An 18,606-nucleotide genomic window follows, 5' to 3' on the forward strand; every position below is an offset into this window, starting at 1 on the left:
CCCGGCATCGGACCGGCTCGGCGGGCCCCCGGCATCGGACCGGCTCGGCGGGCCCCCGGCATCAGACCGGCTCGGCGGGCCCCCGGCATCAGACCGGCTCGGCGGGCCCCCGGCATCAGACCGGCTCGGCGGGCCCCCGGCATCTGACCGGCTCGGCGGGCCCCCGGCATCTGACCGGCTCGGCGGGCCCCCGGCATCTGAGTCAATCACCTGGGTTTTCCCCTTAAGGGTTTGCAACTCTGACTTAATATGAACAGAAATCCCATCATGCGGGGAGCACCTCCTCTGCTGATTATTAAACCCAAAATGGGGACTCCCAGCACTTGGACCAACCGTATTAATCAGAGCGCTTTTACTGGGAGACTCAGAGCACTCCTCTGCCACAGTGTAGACAGGCATAGATCTGACAACCTGCCCCGACTTGGCCAGAGGAAACACCCTGTTGCCACCACTGGAGTTGCGCAAAACACAAGTTTGCACAAAGTGGCCTGAATCTCCACAGTATAAGCATAGATTCAAGTCTCTACGCCGCTGACGCTCCTCCAATGGGAGCTTCGGCCGTAGAACACTTCTATGCATTACCTGAACCTCTGGGTCTGAGGACTTGCTGCCTAATACCTCCTTAGGCAGGGTCCCATTAGGGGCTGAATGAACCCCTGTGACCTCTGGGAGGATCAGAAAAATTTCTGTGAGGAGTTTTTGCAACTGCAGTAAGGACTGCTGCAAAACCTCTAACTGCCCAGGTTTAAAGGCAGAAAATGCCAAATTTAGAGCCGCTAAAGTTTCTTGCATGGCCTGCATGATATAGCCGTGCAAGGTTACAGACCAGACACAACAAACAATGACACGACAAAAAGTGGCTCGACAAGGACAGTGACAAAACAGATACTGTGACAAGACAGGAAAACTGCAGGACTGAGAGGGCAGAACTCAGCTCCAGAGTTATCTGTTATGGCCGGTTATAATGTTAGGATCTCCTGTGCCACGCTGTCTGGCGAGACACCACGTGACACTGGCTGGAAGGAGATAGTGACAGGACCAGGGCAGGCTCGCCAACCTGACTCCGTTGTACTCAGATGGAGTTGACGTGTGTGTGCGGGGTGCTAGGCTTCACCAATAATAGCCGCGTTCGTGGGAGCCCGTTAGTCAGGCTCCCACCTCGATGCCACCTGGTCTTATGTTAAGGACAACACACACGCCAAGGCCAGTGATGAACAAGGGGAAACCTATCTAACAAACAAAGAGGCGAGGACCACCCTGCCCTGCGGAGAGGGGTGCCAGTGGATAGCACTCTAAACAGGAACCCGCTGTGCTAACGCTTAACAGGTGTAACCACACACAGTATGCTGACACACTAAGAACTGCTGACGGGTGTATCAATACACGATATGCTGACACACTAAGAACTGCTGACAGGTGTAACAATACACTATATGCTGACCCAATAAGTACTGCTGACAGGTGTAACAATACACTATACGCTGACACAATAAGCAAATGATTAGTAAGGAGACAAAGAGGGGGAATCTCCCAACTTATCTGAACACCGAGGGATATCAACTTAGCTGGAGCTGAGATGCTGCGGACAAGGCAGGGAACCAGCCGAAGGAAGCACCACGCTGGAGAAGGAATCCCACAAAGACCAACAGGAGCTGCAGGGACCGGGAGACGGATAAAGGACGACACACGGACACCGGGAGGACAGGAGACTGAACGGAGGACACAGCTGGGAATCAACGACAGGATGCAGGATGACAGGGAACAGGAACCAGGAATAACGGAAGACTGGGAACCAGGAACACTTGAGACCCTGAGGTACAAAAGCTATAACCGGCATGGGCCTGAATAACCAGAGGGTTTATATAGTGAGCACAATGTGGTGCTGATTACACATTGCCTAAAGGTGTGCACTGCAGGCTAGGAGCCTAATCAAGACACCTGAGTCCAGAACACACAGTACTGAAAGTAACCTGCACTGGCCCAGGCTGACCACTGGATGCCACTAGCGAGTAAACACACACACAGGCTGAGATAAACCCAGGGAGAACATGAAACTACACAGAATATGTGAATCTGAGCATAACACAGATCCGCTGGAGGCGGATCCTAACACGTGCACCACTACAATCCGCTCACCACAGCACTTACATTTTCTGGTAATTGCAAAATGTACATTTCATACTCCAGCTGATGAAGCTCGCGCCTGTCTAGCTCTGCGTCGCTTCTGGAGGTCTGACGAGCTAGAGTAGAAAAAAACCATCAACAAAAACAATACTAGAAAGAGAATACTAGTATTTGTGCATTTATGTTTTTTTTATATATAGATTGTATATGTCTACAATTGATCATTATTACATTTTATTTATAAGCATGACAAGTGGTTCACAGTACCATACATACTGCATACGTTACAACAAAAAAGTAACTGAAAAAACTAAAACAGGTAACCATTAGCACCACCATTCTCCCTGCACAATTCAGCTGAGATTTAAGGAAGCAAAGGAGTTTTCTGTGGGCTGCTATTGGTAGAGATGAACAATTACGAGTGATGTGGTTATAAATGATTGCTGAGTAGGAGACAGCTGTTTTTAAAGTGTGAGAGAAGAGGACTGTGAGAATGGGAAGGGAGCTTACAATCTAGGTGCAGGGGGTGACAGAAGTGGCAGGATTGGCCAAGGCATGAGTTAGGTAGGTAGAGTGGCCTCAGTACTAGGTTATGCGGAATGGTATGCCTTTCTGAATAGGTGAATTTTCAATGCCCATTTGAAGCTTTGCAAGATTGGGGGGGGGTGTTAATAGGGCAATGGAGCTTGTTCCAGCAAAGGGGAGCAGCCCAGGCAAAATCTTAGATTCAAGCAAGGGGTGCAATGAGCAGAGGTGACTCTCATTGGCAGACCAGAGAGGGTGTATGTAGTGAGATGAGGTTAGAGATGTAGGGATCAGAAGTTAGAGAGGGCCTTTTATGTGAGGGTGAAGAGTTTGAAGAGGATACTGCAGGCAATAGATGATGATTACTGCCTCACGGGTGATGATTTGGTAGAAGAGGCAGATAAAGAGTACCTCAAAAGTGCAGAAAGTGTGAGCGGATTTGTGTGAGAACAATACGAAAGGGGCAGTTGGGGGGGAGAAGGATGTCCAATCTGATCCCACATAGAAAAGGGCAGCAGAGAAGGTGGAGTTGGAGGGTATGATTTTGGTGATGGGAAAAAGGCTAAGATAGTGGGAGAGGTAGTGGCAGGCAGCTTGTTGTAGATTAATATGGCATTCTAGGGCGCACAGGTGAAAAGGAGGGAAGGGACAGGTGAGATACGGATCAGGTTTGATGTGTCATGGGGAGTGGGGACGGACGGACTGGAACTGGGGTAGTGAAAGCAGGCACAGTGGATTGGTTTGGGACAATGTTGAGGAGTCCTATGCCCAGTAACAATACAGTAGCGCTGTTCAGAGGAATAATCTAAAAATGAAGTGGATGAAAATATACAATGTGAACGGCATGTATAGTAAAGGCAAAGGCAGTACAGACATGGCTTTTGAGGAATCCAGGCAAATTGAAAAATTTATATTTTTAGAATAGAACGAGATAGTTATTTAGACAGAGGATCAATGGGTTATTAGGTCTTAAAGTTAGATAGCAAGACTGGTTCAGTGAGGCATGTCTGGGCTGTGCATGCAGCAGGTGTTAGAGGTGGTAACTAGCTAACTCACTGTTATATGTTGATAACAGTCCTTTTGGAGGAGGCATAGAAGTTAGAGGCTAATAATTTGTAAATAGTGATTATCAAGCAACTACGTACCGTATGCAGCTACATACCCGAAGGTAAACCCCTCCTCCCAACGCAGCCGGACGTCCTTCCAGCTGCAAGGGGGAGGAGGAGGCGCCGGGGACAGCCTGCTTAGTCTTCCCGGCGTGAGGGGAGGAGGAGGCGCCCAAGGAGGTGACGGAGACCCCCACACACCACATCACAGGTATCGTGGGGGGCTCCGTCACCGCGCTGCGAATACATATGCGCCAGCATCGCTGTGGCTGGGCGGGGATGTATATTAATACATCCCGCCCTTAATCACACTTTACGCTTATGCTGCTTCACAGCCTGCCCTATACTAACAAATAAAGATGCACTTGCAGATTTCCAGTTCAGTCTATTATGCTGGGGTGCGCTGTATCTCAAAGCAATCCTGTATTCTTCAGGAGACCTACATATGGTTCTGGTTAAATCGAAGAGCACTTACCAGGCTTGTCATTGACAGTGAAAAACTAGTTTATTTTATTGTAGAAAATAGGGAACAATCTTTCAGGAATATATGGTCACCATGGATAAAATATCATAACTTTCCAATACCATTTACATAGAGGTTATAAAAGATAGGTAAGAAAAATAAATAAGAGGGTGAGTTTCTGTTACAGAAAAAAGGACCCATATATTCTAAGATTTATGGTAAACGGATTGATACTGCATATTAACTGTGTATCCCATTTCCCTATCCCAACTTCCCTTTTTTCTTTTTTCTGTTTACCCTTTTACCCACCTCATCCCAAATATAGGAATACATATGTTGTTAATTGTACATCTTTTGACAAAGCATTCAATAAAACAATTTCATTTAAAAAAGTTTATTTTAACTCCTGGCAGTATACAGGAGTCGATGTTTCAATCCTCTCAGTGACCTCTGGCAAGATGTTGAAAATGCTTTGGATCTGTTAAGTTAATGGTGAGAACAGTGTAGAAGTGAGCCAGTGGAGAAGTTGCCCATTTCAACCAATCAGCTTTGGGTAATATTACACAAGTTTTACGGTCAGCATAAATAAACAGAGAACAGAGAACAGCCGAGCACCCATGGAGGGCACTACCTCACTGCTTTGCCCATCTCTATATTTGAACAGCTAGTTTGCAAACAAAAGTCTCTCAACCTTGCCTGTTACCTGCAGGGATTACACAGGCTCCAGTCTGGCATTTACAATCTTGGTTGTACAGGCTCTATATCTATTTTATACTCTTGCTAGGCTCCTTGCTAACCATTTGAACTAAACGTGGACAACTAAGGGATTAGTTTGGAAGAGGATGACTAGTTGGCTATCTGAATAGGGGTGGTCAAATACTCAATTAATACTACTATTAAAGAAAAATCCTTTACGCTGTATTCATGTTTGTACATGGTTCCCGTAAAGTTGTAACAATTTTTTCAGGGGTCATCAGGTTTTTGCTAGCGACAATGTGGTCATATAGGTTCCTACATGCACATCTGGGGAGACTGTTCTGCAATATCTACATTTTGGGACATTTTCTCTTTGATGATCACGGTGATTGGTGTTTCCGACCCAAAGATCGCTTACACAGGCTTATCTCAATGTAACAGGTGCTACTGGAGTCCTTTTCAGATCATTTGTTTTGCAATGTATAATTTCTGAGGAAGAATACTCCGGCATGTTAGTATTATGCAGGGACATATAGTATTAATAGAGGATATGGTTTGAAGGCCGCATACACACGAGGTATCGCATGCTAGCAAAGGCTTTGGATCCGATAAATCTATAGTAAAGGCCATAAGAAATCTGGATGGGATACGATGCACACAGGTCTGCACATCGGATCAGATCCGGAGGTAAAACACATGCGATTTGCCCTTCATACAAATTATCGGCCCTTTGCGGCAAAATTGAAGGTACTTGTGTATTATCACAGCGCCCATCGCATCCCATACCACTAATTAAGGTATGCAATGGACCCAATTTCAGCCTTTTTTTCCAGACCCGATTTTTTTATTGTATACCCACCCTGATGGGTAATAAATATGTTAAATGGCCCCACATTGTTAACGACCCCCCCACTATCCACGCCAACCCGAAGCGTGGCGAGCGCAGCGGTACGTGTCCTACGACCTTTTCATACCCCCACTATCCACGTCGGCGTGGAGTTGATTTTATAAAGTGTGGCGAGCCACCGAGCACAAAGCGTGGCGAGCGGACGCGCATTACTTCACAGGTATACGCGTCCCCTCGCTGTGCTTGCCACACTTTATAGAATCAACTCCACGCCGACGTGGATAGTGGGGGTATGGAAAGGTCGGAGAATGCGTACCGCCACCCCTTGCGGGCTCGCTGCGCTCGCCACGCTTCGGGTTGGCGTTCATAGTGGGGTGGCGTTAACAATGGGGGATATTTCACATACTCATGACCCATGAGGGTGGGTATACAATTAAAAATTGGGTCTGGGGGGGGCATTTAACATGTTAATAAGGCATCTGGGTGCCTGTATAATTAGAAATCGGGTGAAATTGCTTATGCGTAATGCGATGCAACAAGATTTTTTCATTGTACAATGCCCTGCGATGGAAATCGTGGGCGCCGTGATGATACACAAGTACCAAATTGAATGAAATAGGCCAAAATACCACTAGTGTATGGGCACCTTGAGCTCAGGTACGGAATGAGTATTAACCTCTCAGTGAGCGTTCCAATGAAATATATGTATCCATATAGATTATGGCATCCCCTGTAATTGCTACATGTCATGTCACTAACTTGTTGTTCTGTTTCTTGTAGCCCTTTCTATGGATATAATGAAAAAGAAAAGCAATTCATGAAGATATATCTTTATAATCCATCCATGGTGAAAAGGTAAATAATCAAAAGGGGAAAGCAAATTCTGTATATCCAGCCATTAATAATGTGTTCTTTCACATTATAATATGGACTGTTTTGGATTATTCTTTTGAGTTCCGTATGGCCATGAATAGGCACAAACTGGTGGTCAACCCTTACACTTATTTCATTGTTGTGATTATCCTTTATTTATATGGCAGCACAAGGCATTTGCACCAATAAACAAATAGGCAAAAGAGGACAACAGCGACTTACAGTTCAAGACAAATACAGGGTATATAAACTTGGCTGCATCACCAAATAACAGTGACATAAGTATCAGCATAGCAGAAAACCAAGGGATCAGATGCTGTAAAAAAATTTGGAGTAGAGGATCATTTAAATAAGGAAAATCAGGTGATCTATGCATTTAAAATCTCCCATTTTGTTGAGCAGAATAGTGTTAAAGTTGATGTACTAGTTATATAAAAACTAATGGTTTATTGTCGATAGTACGTATATTTGAATAAATTATGGCTTAAATATAGTATCAACGCCCTTCTATACATAATATAAATTATGTGTATTCACAGAGAAAGGTTATTCTTATAGTCTCCAAAATCAAAAAGGGGCTAATTCAGATGAGTTGCTATCACTGCTGCTTCCTTGGAATAACCTCAAATGCTCAGTCCAGATTTATGGATATGGGGCATAATTCAGAGATGTCTACAAACCCGATGGTTTGCATAGATCTCAGATTATGGGGCTGCATGAGCAGGACTTGCTCTGTGTTGTCGCATGCATTTGCCATTGACCCACACTCTGTTAGAGAAGCTACAGCATTTTGGGGTCTGAGTTGGGGTAATGCTGGCCTCCATTCTGGAAAATAAGGGGGCACTGGTGCTTTTAGTGCAAATCTGAGTAACATTTTATAGTTACTCTGATATCCGATGGTGTCCCAGATGAATTTATGCTGGCTTGGATTTTATATGCCGACCTGAGGCCTCTTTTTTTTACCTTTGCCACCTCCTGTGGCATTAGCATATTTTCACATCGCTGCTGCATTCATCTCTGAATCGGGCCCATTATCACTTATTTTAGCAAATATAATGCTGTACTGCCATTTCGGTTACTTACCCTTTATTAGTTACCCCTTAGTCAATATCTATTGCAGGATAACTCATCTCCAGTCTCCATTCCCCCAATAGGTCATGTTTTGAAAATCGGTGGGAACAAGATGGTAATTATTGCTCATATCATGTAGATAAGATGACCTGTCCATGATTTGTGGGGGGGGGGAAACAATGTAATTATAACCTGTTAAAAGTAATTTGAGACCAAAGATAAAACCCCTCCTAATGATCTCATTTGGAATTTACTGTTTTTTTTTAGGTTTTTACTGATTTATTTTGGGGAGAGATGTACTTTAGCGGAGGGATGTACTACGTTTTGGTGAGAAATAAAGTACCACCCAATCTGCTTCTAATTATCCTGTTACATATGACAGGAGCTGATTGGTTTGTAGTTTATCTACTTTATCTCTCTCCAAGGGATGCAGCCAACATCCTAGCAGTCAGGATGCTGAGGGTCCGTATACCTCAAAAGGCTCCAAGATGTTGACGCCGGAATACCGGCTACTACGGTAGCATCCCAGTTGGTGAGTATGCTGGGCATACTCAGGGGTAACAGTCTCTCCAATTTGGGTATAACCGTGATGTAGATATCATAGCAGCTTTTTGCTTTATTGTGGGGACTAATTTAATGTATAAAATCCCTCATATGAAACATTAAGCAGATAGATGGAAGATTCAAAAATGCCTAAAAAGAATATACCTTCACTCAACAGTACTGGTTTCCCATGGGATGAGAGCATAGAAGCTAAAATCCATATCTGGCTATAAACCTCCTAAACATGTGTTTGCCATCTGGCTTATCACCTCTGTCCCGTCTCTATCCATTGCCGTTCAGTCTGCATAATTCACATTTAACACAAAAGACAAACATGGTTGTTTTTCTGTTCCTACACACCATTGTGTGCTTTGGCTTTATGTGTGACTTGACAGCTGGGAAATGTAGGTAGAATCTTCTTTTTATTTTACTATTAATAAATTATACAGTGCATCTCTGAGCACAGGCTCCAAAAAAGGCTTTTGTAAATTCATCAGTGGTTCCTAAACACACAGATGTAATGACACACGCACACACAACTTGAAAATTACATTTATTTTTATAACGTTATGGTGTTAAAATAAAATACATAAACAAACATGATTACATTTGGAGGAAATGTCCTGCTTTGGACAAATATCGGTCTTCATGCAGAACTGGATTAGAGGGGGGCACAGGGGATTAGTACCGTTTGGCCCGAGGGGACCCCCTGACCAAAGATGCTCAGACCCAGCCCTGGTGCTGAACGGTCACCTAAATACTTTGGTGGTTGCTGATTAGGAGTCTAGGACTGAGAGGGAGCACTAATCTGCATACATTGCTTTGGGACTGAAAGGTGAGAAACTATTTAATGTACATGTGTGAAGGGATCATAATTGCTGATTTGTTTATGATCAGTTCAGGGCCAGGCAGTTTGTACTTCTTCTGTATAAATGAAAAAGAATAGACTCTCTGTGGGAGCACAGGGTTTAGGTTGTATTAATTGCTTAAAATTAGTACATTTATTAGAAATGCTTTCAAAATGGAAAAACATAGTCCTGTTTCTAAAATGAGCCTGTGCAGAAATATATTAGCGGTAAGGGTGGTACAAAGCAATAGCTTTCATGTAAGGCCGTGCTCCTTTGTTGGTGATACTTTCTGGCTATATGAATAGAGGAGACATTTCTCATAGTGACCATCAGTCTTTACACACACTCTCCACTCTGCAATTGGTAGTGGGTTGCGGATAATAGAATCCTAGTTCAGAGTAGTCCATTCCTCTTAGCCTGAATATTCCAGATACGCAGAAGATGTTTCCACATAGAATAAGTACCCCAAAGGTGACAACAAATAAATACAGTACCTGAGTATTCCCTGGTGGCCTCCCATCCAATGTTCCCTCTAATTTACGAAGGCTGTGTGCGGCTAAAGATTTTGGCTGTGCAACTTTGGAATGAAATTTACATTTTTTGGCGTCACTTATATATAACTGGAAAATGACGTTCAGCATTTGTGTTAACTTTACTTCAAAATTATATTAAACATTTAAACATTCAAAATACAGTACACAATGTGGTTAATGGGTGAAACACACATTAATTGAGTCCACAACTGCAAAAAGGAACCACTGCTGCTTTGTGCGCTCAGTTGTAATGTCTGTGCGCACGCTCGTCAAGGTGTGTGCGCACAGCTTAGAGGGAACACTGCTCCCATCCAATACTAGCCTGGCCTAACACTGCTTGGCTTCCATGTGTAAACATTATAGGCGAGCCTGGCAGGACAATAATATGTTTAGTAGGAGTTAGCATTAGCACTGGTCGCAGATTTATATTTGAGACCGGCAATGGTACCTGTACCCTGTGGTGCTTGGTTGGTGGTGCTCCCAAAGAAAGTTCAGCAATATAACTGCAGACATAGACCCTACTTGTTCTTCTTTAGTCACCTTTTGACCTATGTCTGCAGGACAAATAATATAAACTAGGTGATTATTCGTGCCCTCTTCACACAGTCATATGGGGCTCCGCCCCCTTAACCTGTAAATGCCTTTATTGCGTGAAATATGGTTTAAGAGAAGTACTGTGTTTAAAATGTCAATGAACATACACAAAGCATTGTTTAGACTTGATTGTATGGCTGCGTTTTTTTCATGACTGCAATGCGCACGCGTATTGTACCCACACAAAGCAGATCACCGCTAGGCGAGGGGTCTGTGCGAAGAAAGCGTTCACACAGTCCTTCGCTAGGACAGTGACAGAAAGAGGGTGGATAGGGGCGGGAGAAGGTATCAGCTTACAGTTTCACACACCCGCACTCCCTCACCTCACGCCCTGCGCTCTATCAGACTGACTGACTCCCTCACCCTGGGGCCTGCGCTCTATCACACTGACGCATTCCCTAACCCTACGGCCTGTGCTCTTATCACAGTGACGCACTCCTTAACCCTGCGGGCTGCGCTTCATCACACTGAGGCACTACCTCACCCTGCGGCCTGCGCTGTATCACACTGACGCACTTGATCACCCTGCAGGCTGCATTCTATCACACTGATGCACTCCTTCATCCTGGGACCTCCGCTCCATCACACTGACACACTACCTCACCCCACGGCCTGTGCTCTAACACACTGATGTACTCTGTCACCCTGCTGGCTGCATTCTATCACACTGACGCACTCCCTCACCCTGTGGCTTTTGCTCTATCACACTGATGCACTACCTTACCCTGCGACCTAACCCCCCCCCTTACACTAACCACCCCACATATATGCACACATGCAAATACCATCTAGCCCCACCCCTAATGGGTCCCATGTAGGCGCCCGCCCACCCACCGAGCAGGGCAACCTGGCTGTTGGCTAGCCATCTCAAGGGAGAGAGCCATAGGTGGGACAGTAACAGTGACATGCATACATCACTCACACTCACTCACATCCGTCTACCTACAGTATCTGCAGAGTGCAGGGCAGGCTGGCTGGGTGGGCCTGGAATACAGCAGCCTCTCCTCTCCCTCATGCTGAGAAAGAAGCAGGAGCCACCTGTCGAGCAGGGCAGGCTGGCTGTTGGCTAGCCATCTCGGGGGGGGGGGGGGGGGGGGGGGGCATAGGTGGGACAGTGACAGAAAGGGAGAGAGGTCAGTGCTGCGCTGATAGACTATTATCCAGGGCCGGTGTAAGGCTTCTCAGCACCCTAGGCAAAACTTCAACCTACTGTGCCCCCCTCCCCCTGTGGCCACCAATACCCACTTTCCAACCCCTTAAAGCATACTTGCCTAACATTCTGCCAATGGCAGGGAGGCTCCCAAAAAAACAAGTGGTCCTCCTAGCCCCCCAGCAAGGTGAGCAAGTCCCCTGCTTTCCCTGGAGGCCTTCCTTTGTCACCCTCAATAGAGTGGAGGAGGAGGAAGCAAAGTTTGGAAGTATGGAGGTGAGCTCTGGAAGTTCCACAGCAGCCACCTGCTTTAAGTACAACAAGGATCCTCATAGATCACCTTGATTTTTTGATAGGAAGACTTAGTGGTGGCCCCCAGATCCGGAACCCGTAGAGCCGGCCCTGCTATTAGCACCATCTGTCACTCTATGACTCCGCCCAACGTTATACACACACACTGAGTGACAGATCTGGGCTATTATATAGGAGAGATAGGAGATGTAGTCTTAGTTATTTCTTGTGTATGTACAATACACTCAAGTTTTGATAATGTTTAAACACTATGATGCTACTCTCTCTCCATTGGTGCATTAATGTTTGTTAGTATGCTTATGGGAATTATGCGTGTGCTTGGCCTTATTTACAATGTTTTAAAATGTTGTTTTTCATGTATCCTTTTTCAGAGTGAGTGAACTGCTGCAAGGTGGAGCTGTAATGAATAAGTGCTACCAGCCTCATGAGGCCCATGTCCCATATCTTCTACAGCTTTTCATTGACTACAACTTGTATGGGATGAATCTGATCAATCTTTCTGCTGTAAAATTCAGAAGGGCATGCAGAAAAGGTAATGCTTTGTCTTTTTGTTTTGCTTTGGAATGATTTCTTAACAAGCATTGTCAGTCTTTTTAACTATTAGCAGATGTAGTTCTCTCTAATGCAACGTGTGTTTAATTTTTAATAATAAGAAATAATGCTTGTATGGCTTTAGATACTGTTCCACAGTATATATTGAACTGAAGGTCTGAGTCAGACCTGATCACTAATCTGCAAATTTGCAGATGACTACAGAAAGGTAGACACAACCAGTGGGGTTCTTACCATTATGGAGGGGGAGGGCTGCCGCAATGCTCCCCCCTCCGCTGCCGTCCCTGGTCACTGCCGCCATCCCCGGACGCCGCGCGCCCCCCTGTCCCTGCACGGGGCTAGCGCATGCGCAGTAACGTCATACCTACTGCGCATGCACTGGCCCAAGCCTCCGTGGGCTGCCTTTGCAGCAGCCCCCGGAGACTTGATCGGGTTCCAGCGCATGCGCAGTATGGTCCGTGGTACTGCGCATGCCCAGAACCCGTTTTGGGGGCTGCCGTGCATTTGCGCAGAGAGAGGCATCCCGGAGGGAGGGAAAACCTCCTGATGGGATGCCTTGAGTGACTGGCAGGTCAGACTTCCAATAGGAAGTCACTGCCAGTCACAGTGAATCCAGTGCAGTCTCACAGACTGCATCTGGCTTCACCTTAGGCAGAGACAGTGGTAGATTATACCTGGGGGGGGGGCTGCAGCCCTGCAGCCCATAGGTAAAAACCGCCACTGGACACAACCCTGACAGAAAAAAAACCTGTCCCGTGTAACTCTGCAAATGAATTGTGAAAATATCACAGATGGCTCTCCACCTGCAAATCCATATGCAATTCATGAACCATCTAATTATTTTTCCAGTCTGTACCGGTCATCTACAACAGACGGGCTAAATGAGGCTGTTGCTGATGCCGCACACCCTCACTTAAAACGCCTGGGCATGCCTGCATTTACTCAGACACTCCCTGAAAACTGCAGGTCGACCCCCTAACACGACATACAGTGCCAAATGTTCCGTTCACTCTGCGATATTATGTTTCCTAGCTTAGAACCACTTGGGTCACTTCAAATATACATTGTTGACTATGTAATCCTTATAATATGGTTGTTAGTAATGATGTCACAAAGTATTGCTTATACAGTTAGAATTTGCTTATAATACAGCTGAAACATTAGATAATGTTTAAATTGTAGTTCGTTTTTCGTCTTGAATAATCTATAAAAAATTGATTTGAATAATTACGATACATCAATTTGTGCGATCATTACCTTGCTTTCTGTGTTTTAGAATGATAGTGGATTGGCTTTGGAATATTAGGAGAATCTGTAAAGTCTTATGCATTTGGTTTACACTATTGTGTAAAAAATGCAGACTTCTTCGACCCAACTCTGAGTTGCTGGAAAAAGTATAGACGTATATCAACCTTCAGCCCAGAATTCTCTCTCCCCATGCCCTTACAGTATCACCCAGACTTACCACCAAACTCACTCTCCCTAATGTCCCTCTCTATATGGGACAAGGCCGGCATCTCTAAACTGTCCCACAGGACTCCGATCCTTTACTGAACTAACTCAGAATTATGACCTACCCTCCAACTGCTTTTGGGCATACTTACAAATAAGACACCTCATAACCTCCTCGCCCACACGCACCATAGGATGGAAACTCCCACCCCCTTTGAAAAATTATGCCTTACTGATTAATACCCAGACACCTAATTTCACAATTATACCAACTCTGTTTGGCCAACTTTTCCCTGCCGGCTCCCATTTTTATCAAAGACTGGCATAGAGATCTACAACATGAACTTACAGAGGATCAGTGGTCTCGCATATTTTAATACACTTTTTCCAGCTCACCCTCCATTCAGGTCTTAGAAACCCAATACAAAATAATGTCCAGATGGTACCGCTGCCCTGAACAAGTGCACAGAATGTTTCCATCTGTATCGGCCATATGCTGGAGATGCAAACAATCACCAGGCACTCCCCTCCATATATGGTGGCAGTGCAGTGTGCTGACTGGTTTTTGGCGGCATGTTCACAAAATCACCTGGGACCTTACTGGGTACCCAGTCCCAAATACTCCTGAATTTTGGCTCCTCAACTTGATGGACATGCCACTTTCCCAATATAAAAACTTGCTATTGCGACACCTGGTAAACGCAGCAAGGGCCACTATTCCCTGCTTCTGGAGGACTCCCACGCAACCGCCTATATCCCGTTGGATACTGAGAATAGATTTTTACATGAATATGGAAGACCTCACTGACACCTCACAGACATCACCCTCAAAGTTCACCACTACCTGGGCGGCATGGCTCACCTTCAAAGAATCTACACTCTACAAATCCTATATGACACAGAACCTGACACACTAGTGCCACGATGACGGACCTCCCACCCCTTTCCTTTTCCCTCACCTATCACATACTCCCCTCGTTTGTCCTTTTTGCAGGGCCGAAACTAGGGTTTCTGGTGCCCGGGGCAAGACATTCATTTAGTGCCCCCCCCCCCCCAGGGGAAAAAAAATAAAAAAAATAGCACCGTAATGCTCAGTATATATTATAGCACATAAGTGCTGCTTACCTACATGCTTGATGCCAGGGGTTACATGCTTGATGCCAGGGGTCACATGCTGGTTGGTGCAGGGGGATCGCCACAAGGGGCGGGGGCATTTTATGGCCGTTGCCGGGGGAAGGGATGCATTTTGTGCTCGTTGCCCAGGGGTTGGAGAAGCTGGCATGTTGAAACACTGTAAAAAGGTGCAACACTGTAGCCTTGCTGCGTGAATCTGCACACACACTCAGCACGATCTCAGCAGCAGCCTGTCACTGTTTCACAGGCTACAGCCTGCTCAGATAGACGCCCGGGCTCCCCTTCCCCTCTCTATGATGTATTACAATTCCTTTAGGCTTACCCGTACATGCTCAGGATGGCGGCGCTTGCTCCTCAGCCCCCTTCCTCTGGCGCCCTAGGTGTGACATCATTAAGTCACGAGTGCAATGAGGTCCTGCTGTTGGGGGCTCCCGGTGTTCGTGCTGCCCACTGCACTGCCAGTTAAACATCCCAGCGGGCAGGCGCTGATATTGTTAAGGTCACTGGGCTGGGCTGTGTGGTGGGCTGCGGATGACCCGCGGCTCGCCGCTGATGAGGGGGGGAGGTCACAATGCTGGGCTGTGCGGTGGGCTGCGGATGACCCGCAGCTCGTCGCTGATGAGGGGGGAAGGCAGACAGATGACTTGGGGTACGGGCTGTAGTGAAGGAGACACACAGTGACAGTATTGTGCCCCCCTCCCCCTCCAGCGCCCGGTGCGCGAGACCCCCTAGCCCCCCCCTAGTTACTGCCCTGCTTTTTGTTACCTCACTAGTTAAACTCTAACTGTGCTTGAGATTAATTGGTTGTTGCACCGAAGCAAATATGTATTATGTCAGATATGTAGGATATGGTGTAACCACTGTTTCATTATTGTAGACTCATTGATGCTTTAATAACCAATAAAAACTAGTTTGCAAAATAAAAAAAAATGCAGACTTCTAATGTGTTCACCGAAAAACCCTTGCATTTGCGTATATTGGGCCTGATTCAGAGGTGGACGGAAATACAGAGCTGCACACAAGCAGCTTTGTGATTCCAGCCTACAAAATGCACATGCAGCAGGAGGTGACTATATAAAATAAACACCTGGGGCCAAATGTAATAGGGTGAGAGTTTCAGAAAGTGAGAGATTTTGGGAGAGTTTTCCCATGTTTTTTTAAAGCTGCAATTACACTGCAAAACCAGGTTGATTTTGCCATGCAATTGATTGCTGCTTTAAAAAAACATGGGAAAACTCTCCCAAAATCTCTCACTTTCTGAAACTCTCACCCTATTACATTTGGTCCCTGATCTGAGTGCAGCATCCGTAGATGCTGCCTCTGATTGACTGTCGTGATTGGCCAGGCTGTGCACAGGCCCGGCGACGGGGGGTCTAGGGGGACACCCATGATGGGCCCCAAGGGTCAAACTGGCCACCAGAGTATTCCTCCCTAATTTTGTATATACCTCTGTGGCCTGGAGGAGGGGAGGTGAGCGGCAGCAGCAGGAGCTGGGTGTTACTTCTGACAGACATGCAGTGGCCAGGGAAAGTCTCTGCCCACTCAACGGACAGCAGCTCCCAGCCGCTGCTTACACAGATCGTTGCAGCCTGTTACCACTGAGAGGATGGAGGAGGTGGGGGAGCTGTGGCTCTGGTGCAGGCAGCATGTGCTGGGTGACTGTGTAAACTGACATCAGAGCCCCCAAGCTGACTGCCTGAGTTTCCCCTGGAGCCATGAACCATCATTGGACATGTACACCAGAGGTTCCTGGAGGAGCTATGCCATCAGAACTGTGAGTCTATGGCTACTGTGGCTATTGTGCATAAGAGGCATTACTGTGAGCCATGGGGTATGGTCTGTGTGATGGGTCATGGGGCTAGAGAGCGTGTCATTGTGATATAGCGCAGGCCTTGGGGTGAGTGAGGGCATCATTGGCGTTCCTGGACAATGTTTTTAGAAACACTAAGCAGGAATGCCACCTTTCTGCTTCCCAAACCCGTAGCTTGTCAGTCAGTAACCTACAGGTACCTGTTTCTTCCATCCCCTGTTCTGCTTCTTTAAATGGAAGGAGATGCAAGAGTTAAAGATGCATGCTACAACATGTGTCTGTAGACATTTTTGTATGCACCTGTGCAGTACGGAAATGAGTATTCTGCACTCAACAGATATATTTCCCACTCTGCAAAAAACACAAATTGGTTAAAAGCTTAGTGATATTTCCTGTAACAAGTCACTTGTAGAATAATTAACCTTTTGATTGCCAACATCTGTGTGAAAATATCCCCTTAAAATGCCAGCGTCACTAACATTTGTTATAAAAATTCAAATAAAAAATGTTGTGTAAAATAAGATTATATTTCCTATATAGGGTAAACATTACTGGTCATTATGATGAATAAAAATGTTTCTTGACAATTCTTACACCAATTCTTAAACCAATTTTGGCACTCAAATGGTTAATTGTTTCTACACAGTAAAATTATAGGTGTTTTTTTTTTTTAAGACTTTAGACCCTTTTAGATTTACAACACACAGATGAAAGGCTTCATATTGTTGTAGTGATATGAATATTTGTGTCCTCAGCATTCAGTAAAGCCTACATGGCTGATGTGGTGTGTGAACACAACCAAGTCATGATCTTTTAATAAGAGGTCACATTGCAGCTGCTCCACCTCCAGGCTGCTGCCTGTCAGTTAGTGCATCTGCAACTGATTTACTGCTCATTCTGGTTACAGTACTGAGTCATGCTAAGCTTGTGCTGAATTCTTGTTACCATGGAGCTGTTTGCAGAACCTACAGTCTGCTAAGTATTCTCTGAAGGCCAAGGATCCAGAAACATTTTTCCCATAACATTCTCCCACCAGTAACAATTTGTTGGCACACAGAATAAGTATAGTAAGACTACTGTATGTCACACAAGACTAGCTTTTGAAAATATTGCAACGTTGTATTTTTTGTATGACAGGCACAATTTTATATTAAAAAAAATAACAATCCTACTTAGCTGATGTACAAACATTTTCTTGTATCAATCACTGCTATGCTAAAGTAAGGTTGGGGAGACTTGCATGTTAGTGAGAAGTCTGTGCATATTAATATGGCTTCTGAACAAAAATGTATAATTCTACTTCCTGACTCTCCTTAAATGTCAGGGAGATTCCATGAAATGTGTGGATTTTCCCTGACTCTGAGCCTAAAATGTTAGCTGGATGTGCGCAAAACAGTTTCATCCTCCACCCACCATGTAAGAGATTCTGGGGAGGAGACTGAGGAGGTGTGCTACAAGTAAATAACTCTCCAGCACATGACTTATTCTACCCAAGAAAGTGTCATGGATTGCAGGTCATGTGTACCCAATGAAGTTGCTAATTTATGTGCTCAGTTACAGGTGATCTGTGAAGCCTATTTAATAATTATTTATTTATTAATGACTTTGTAGCTCAGACCGAAAATATTGTAATTTTCCAATGACCCCATACCCTCTAACATGACCCATTGCATTCGGTACACAATGCTCTGTTCCTGGACTTCCCTGGTAATGTATGATTGCCATCACCTGTGTGGAACTAGTTAATTGACGAGAAGGGTGTTTCAACTCAGGTGATGGCAGTCATACATTACCAGGGAAGTCCAGGAACAGAGCATTGTGTACCAACAGCAATGGGTCAGGTTGGAGGGTATGTGACTCTTGTTACGGAAAAAATAAAAATACATGAATATATACAAGGTGATACATATGTTATTTATCAAAACTAAATGTGCACAATGCAAAATATCTATAGATCAGATCAAGCACATTTC

The 18,606-nt window shown here is 45.3% G+C and overlaps 1 protein-coding gene across 1 annotated transcript in view; it reads left to right on the top strand.

The window, feature by feature from the left end:
- The window catches only part of REV3L (REV3 like, DNA directed polymerase zeta catalytic subunit), a 182,452-nt gene that overhangs the window by 80,622 nt on the left and 83,224 nt on the right, over window positions 1-18,606 (top strand). The window contains exons 3-4 of the mRNA XM_083176894.1: window positions 6,542-6,616; window positions 12,057-12,217. Coding sequence (XP_083033020.1) covers window positions 6,542-6,616; window positions 12,057-12,217 — 236 coding nt within the window. The remainder of the gene's footprint in view (window positions 1-6,541; window positions 6,617-12,056; window positions 12,218-18,606) is intronic.

The sequence above is a fragment of the Crinia signifera genome, chromosome 3 (assembly GCF_055691185.1).
Source record: "Crinia signifera chromosome 3, ASM5569118v1, whole genome shotgun sequence".
In the NCBI taxonomy this organism is placed as follows: Eukaryota; Metazoa; Chordata; class Amphibia; order Anura; family Myobatrachidae; genus Crinia; species Crinia signifera.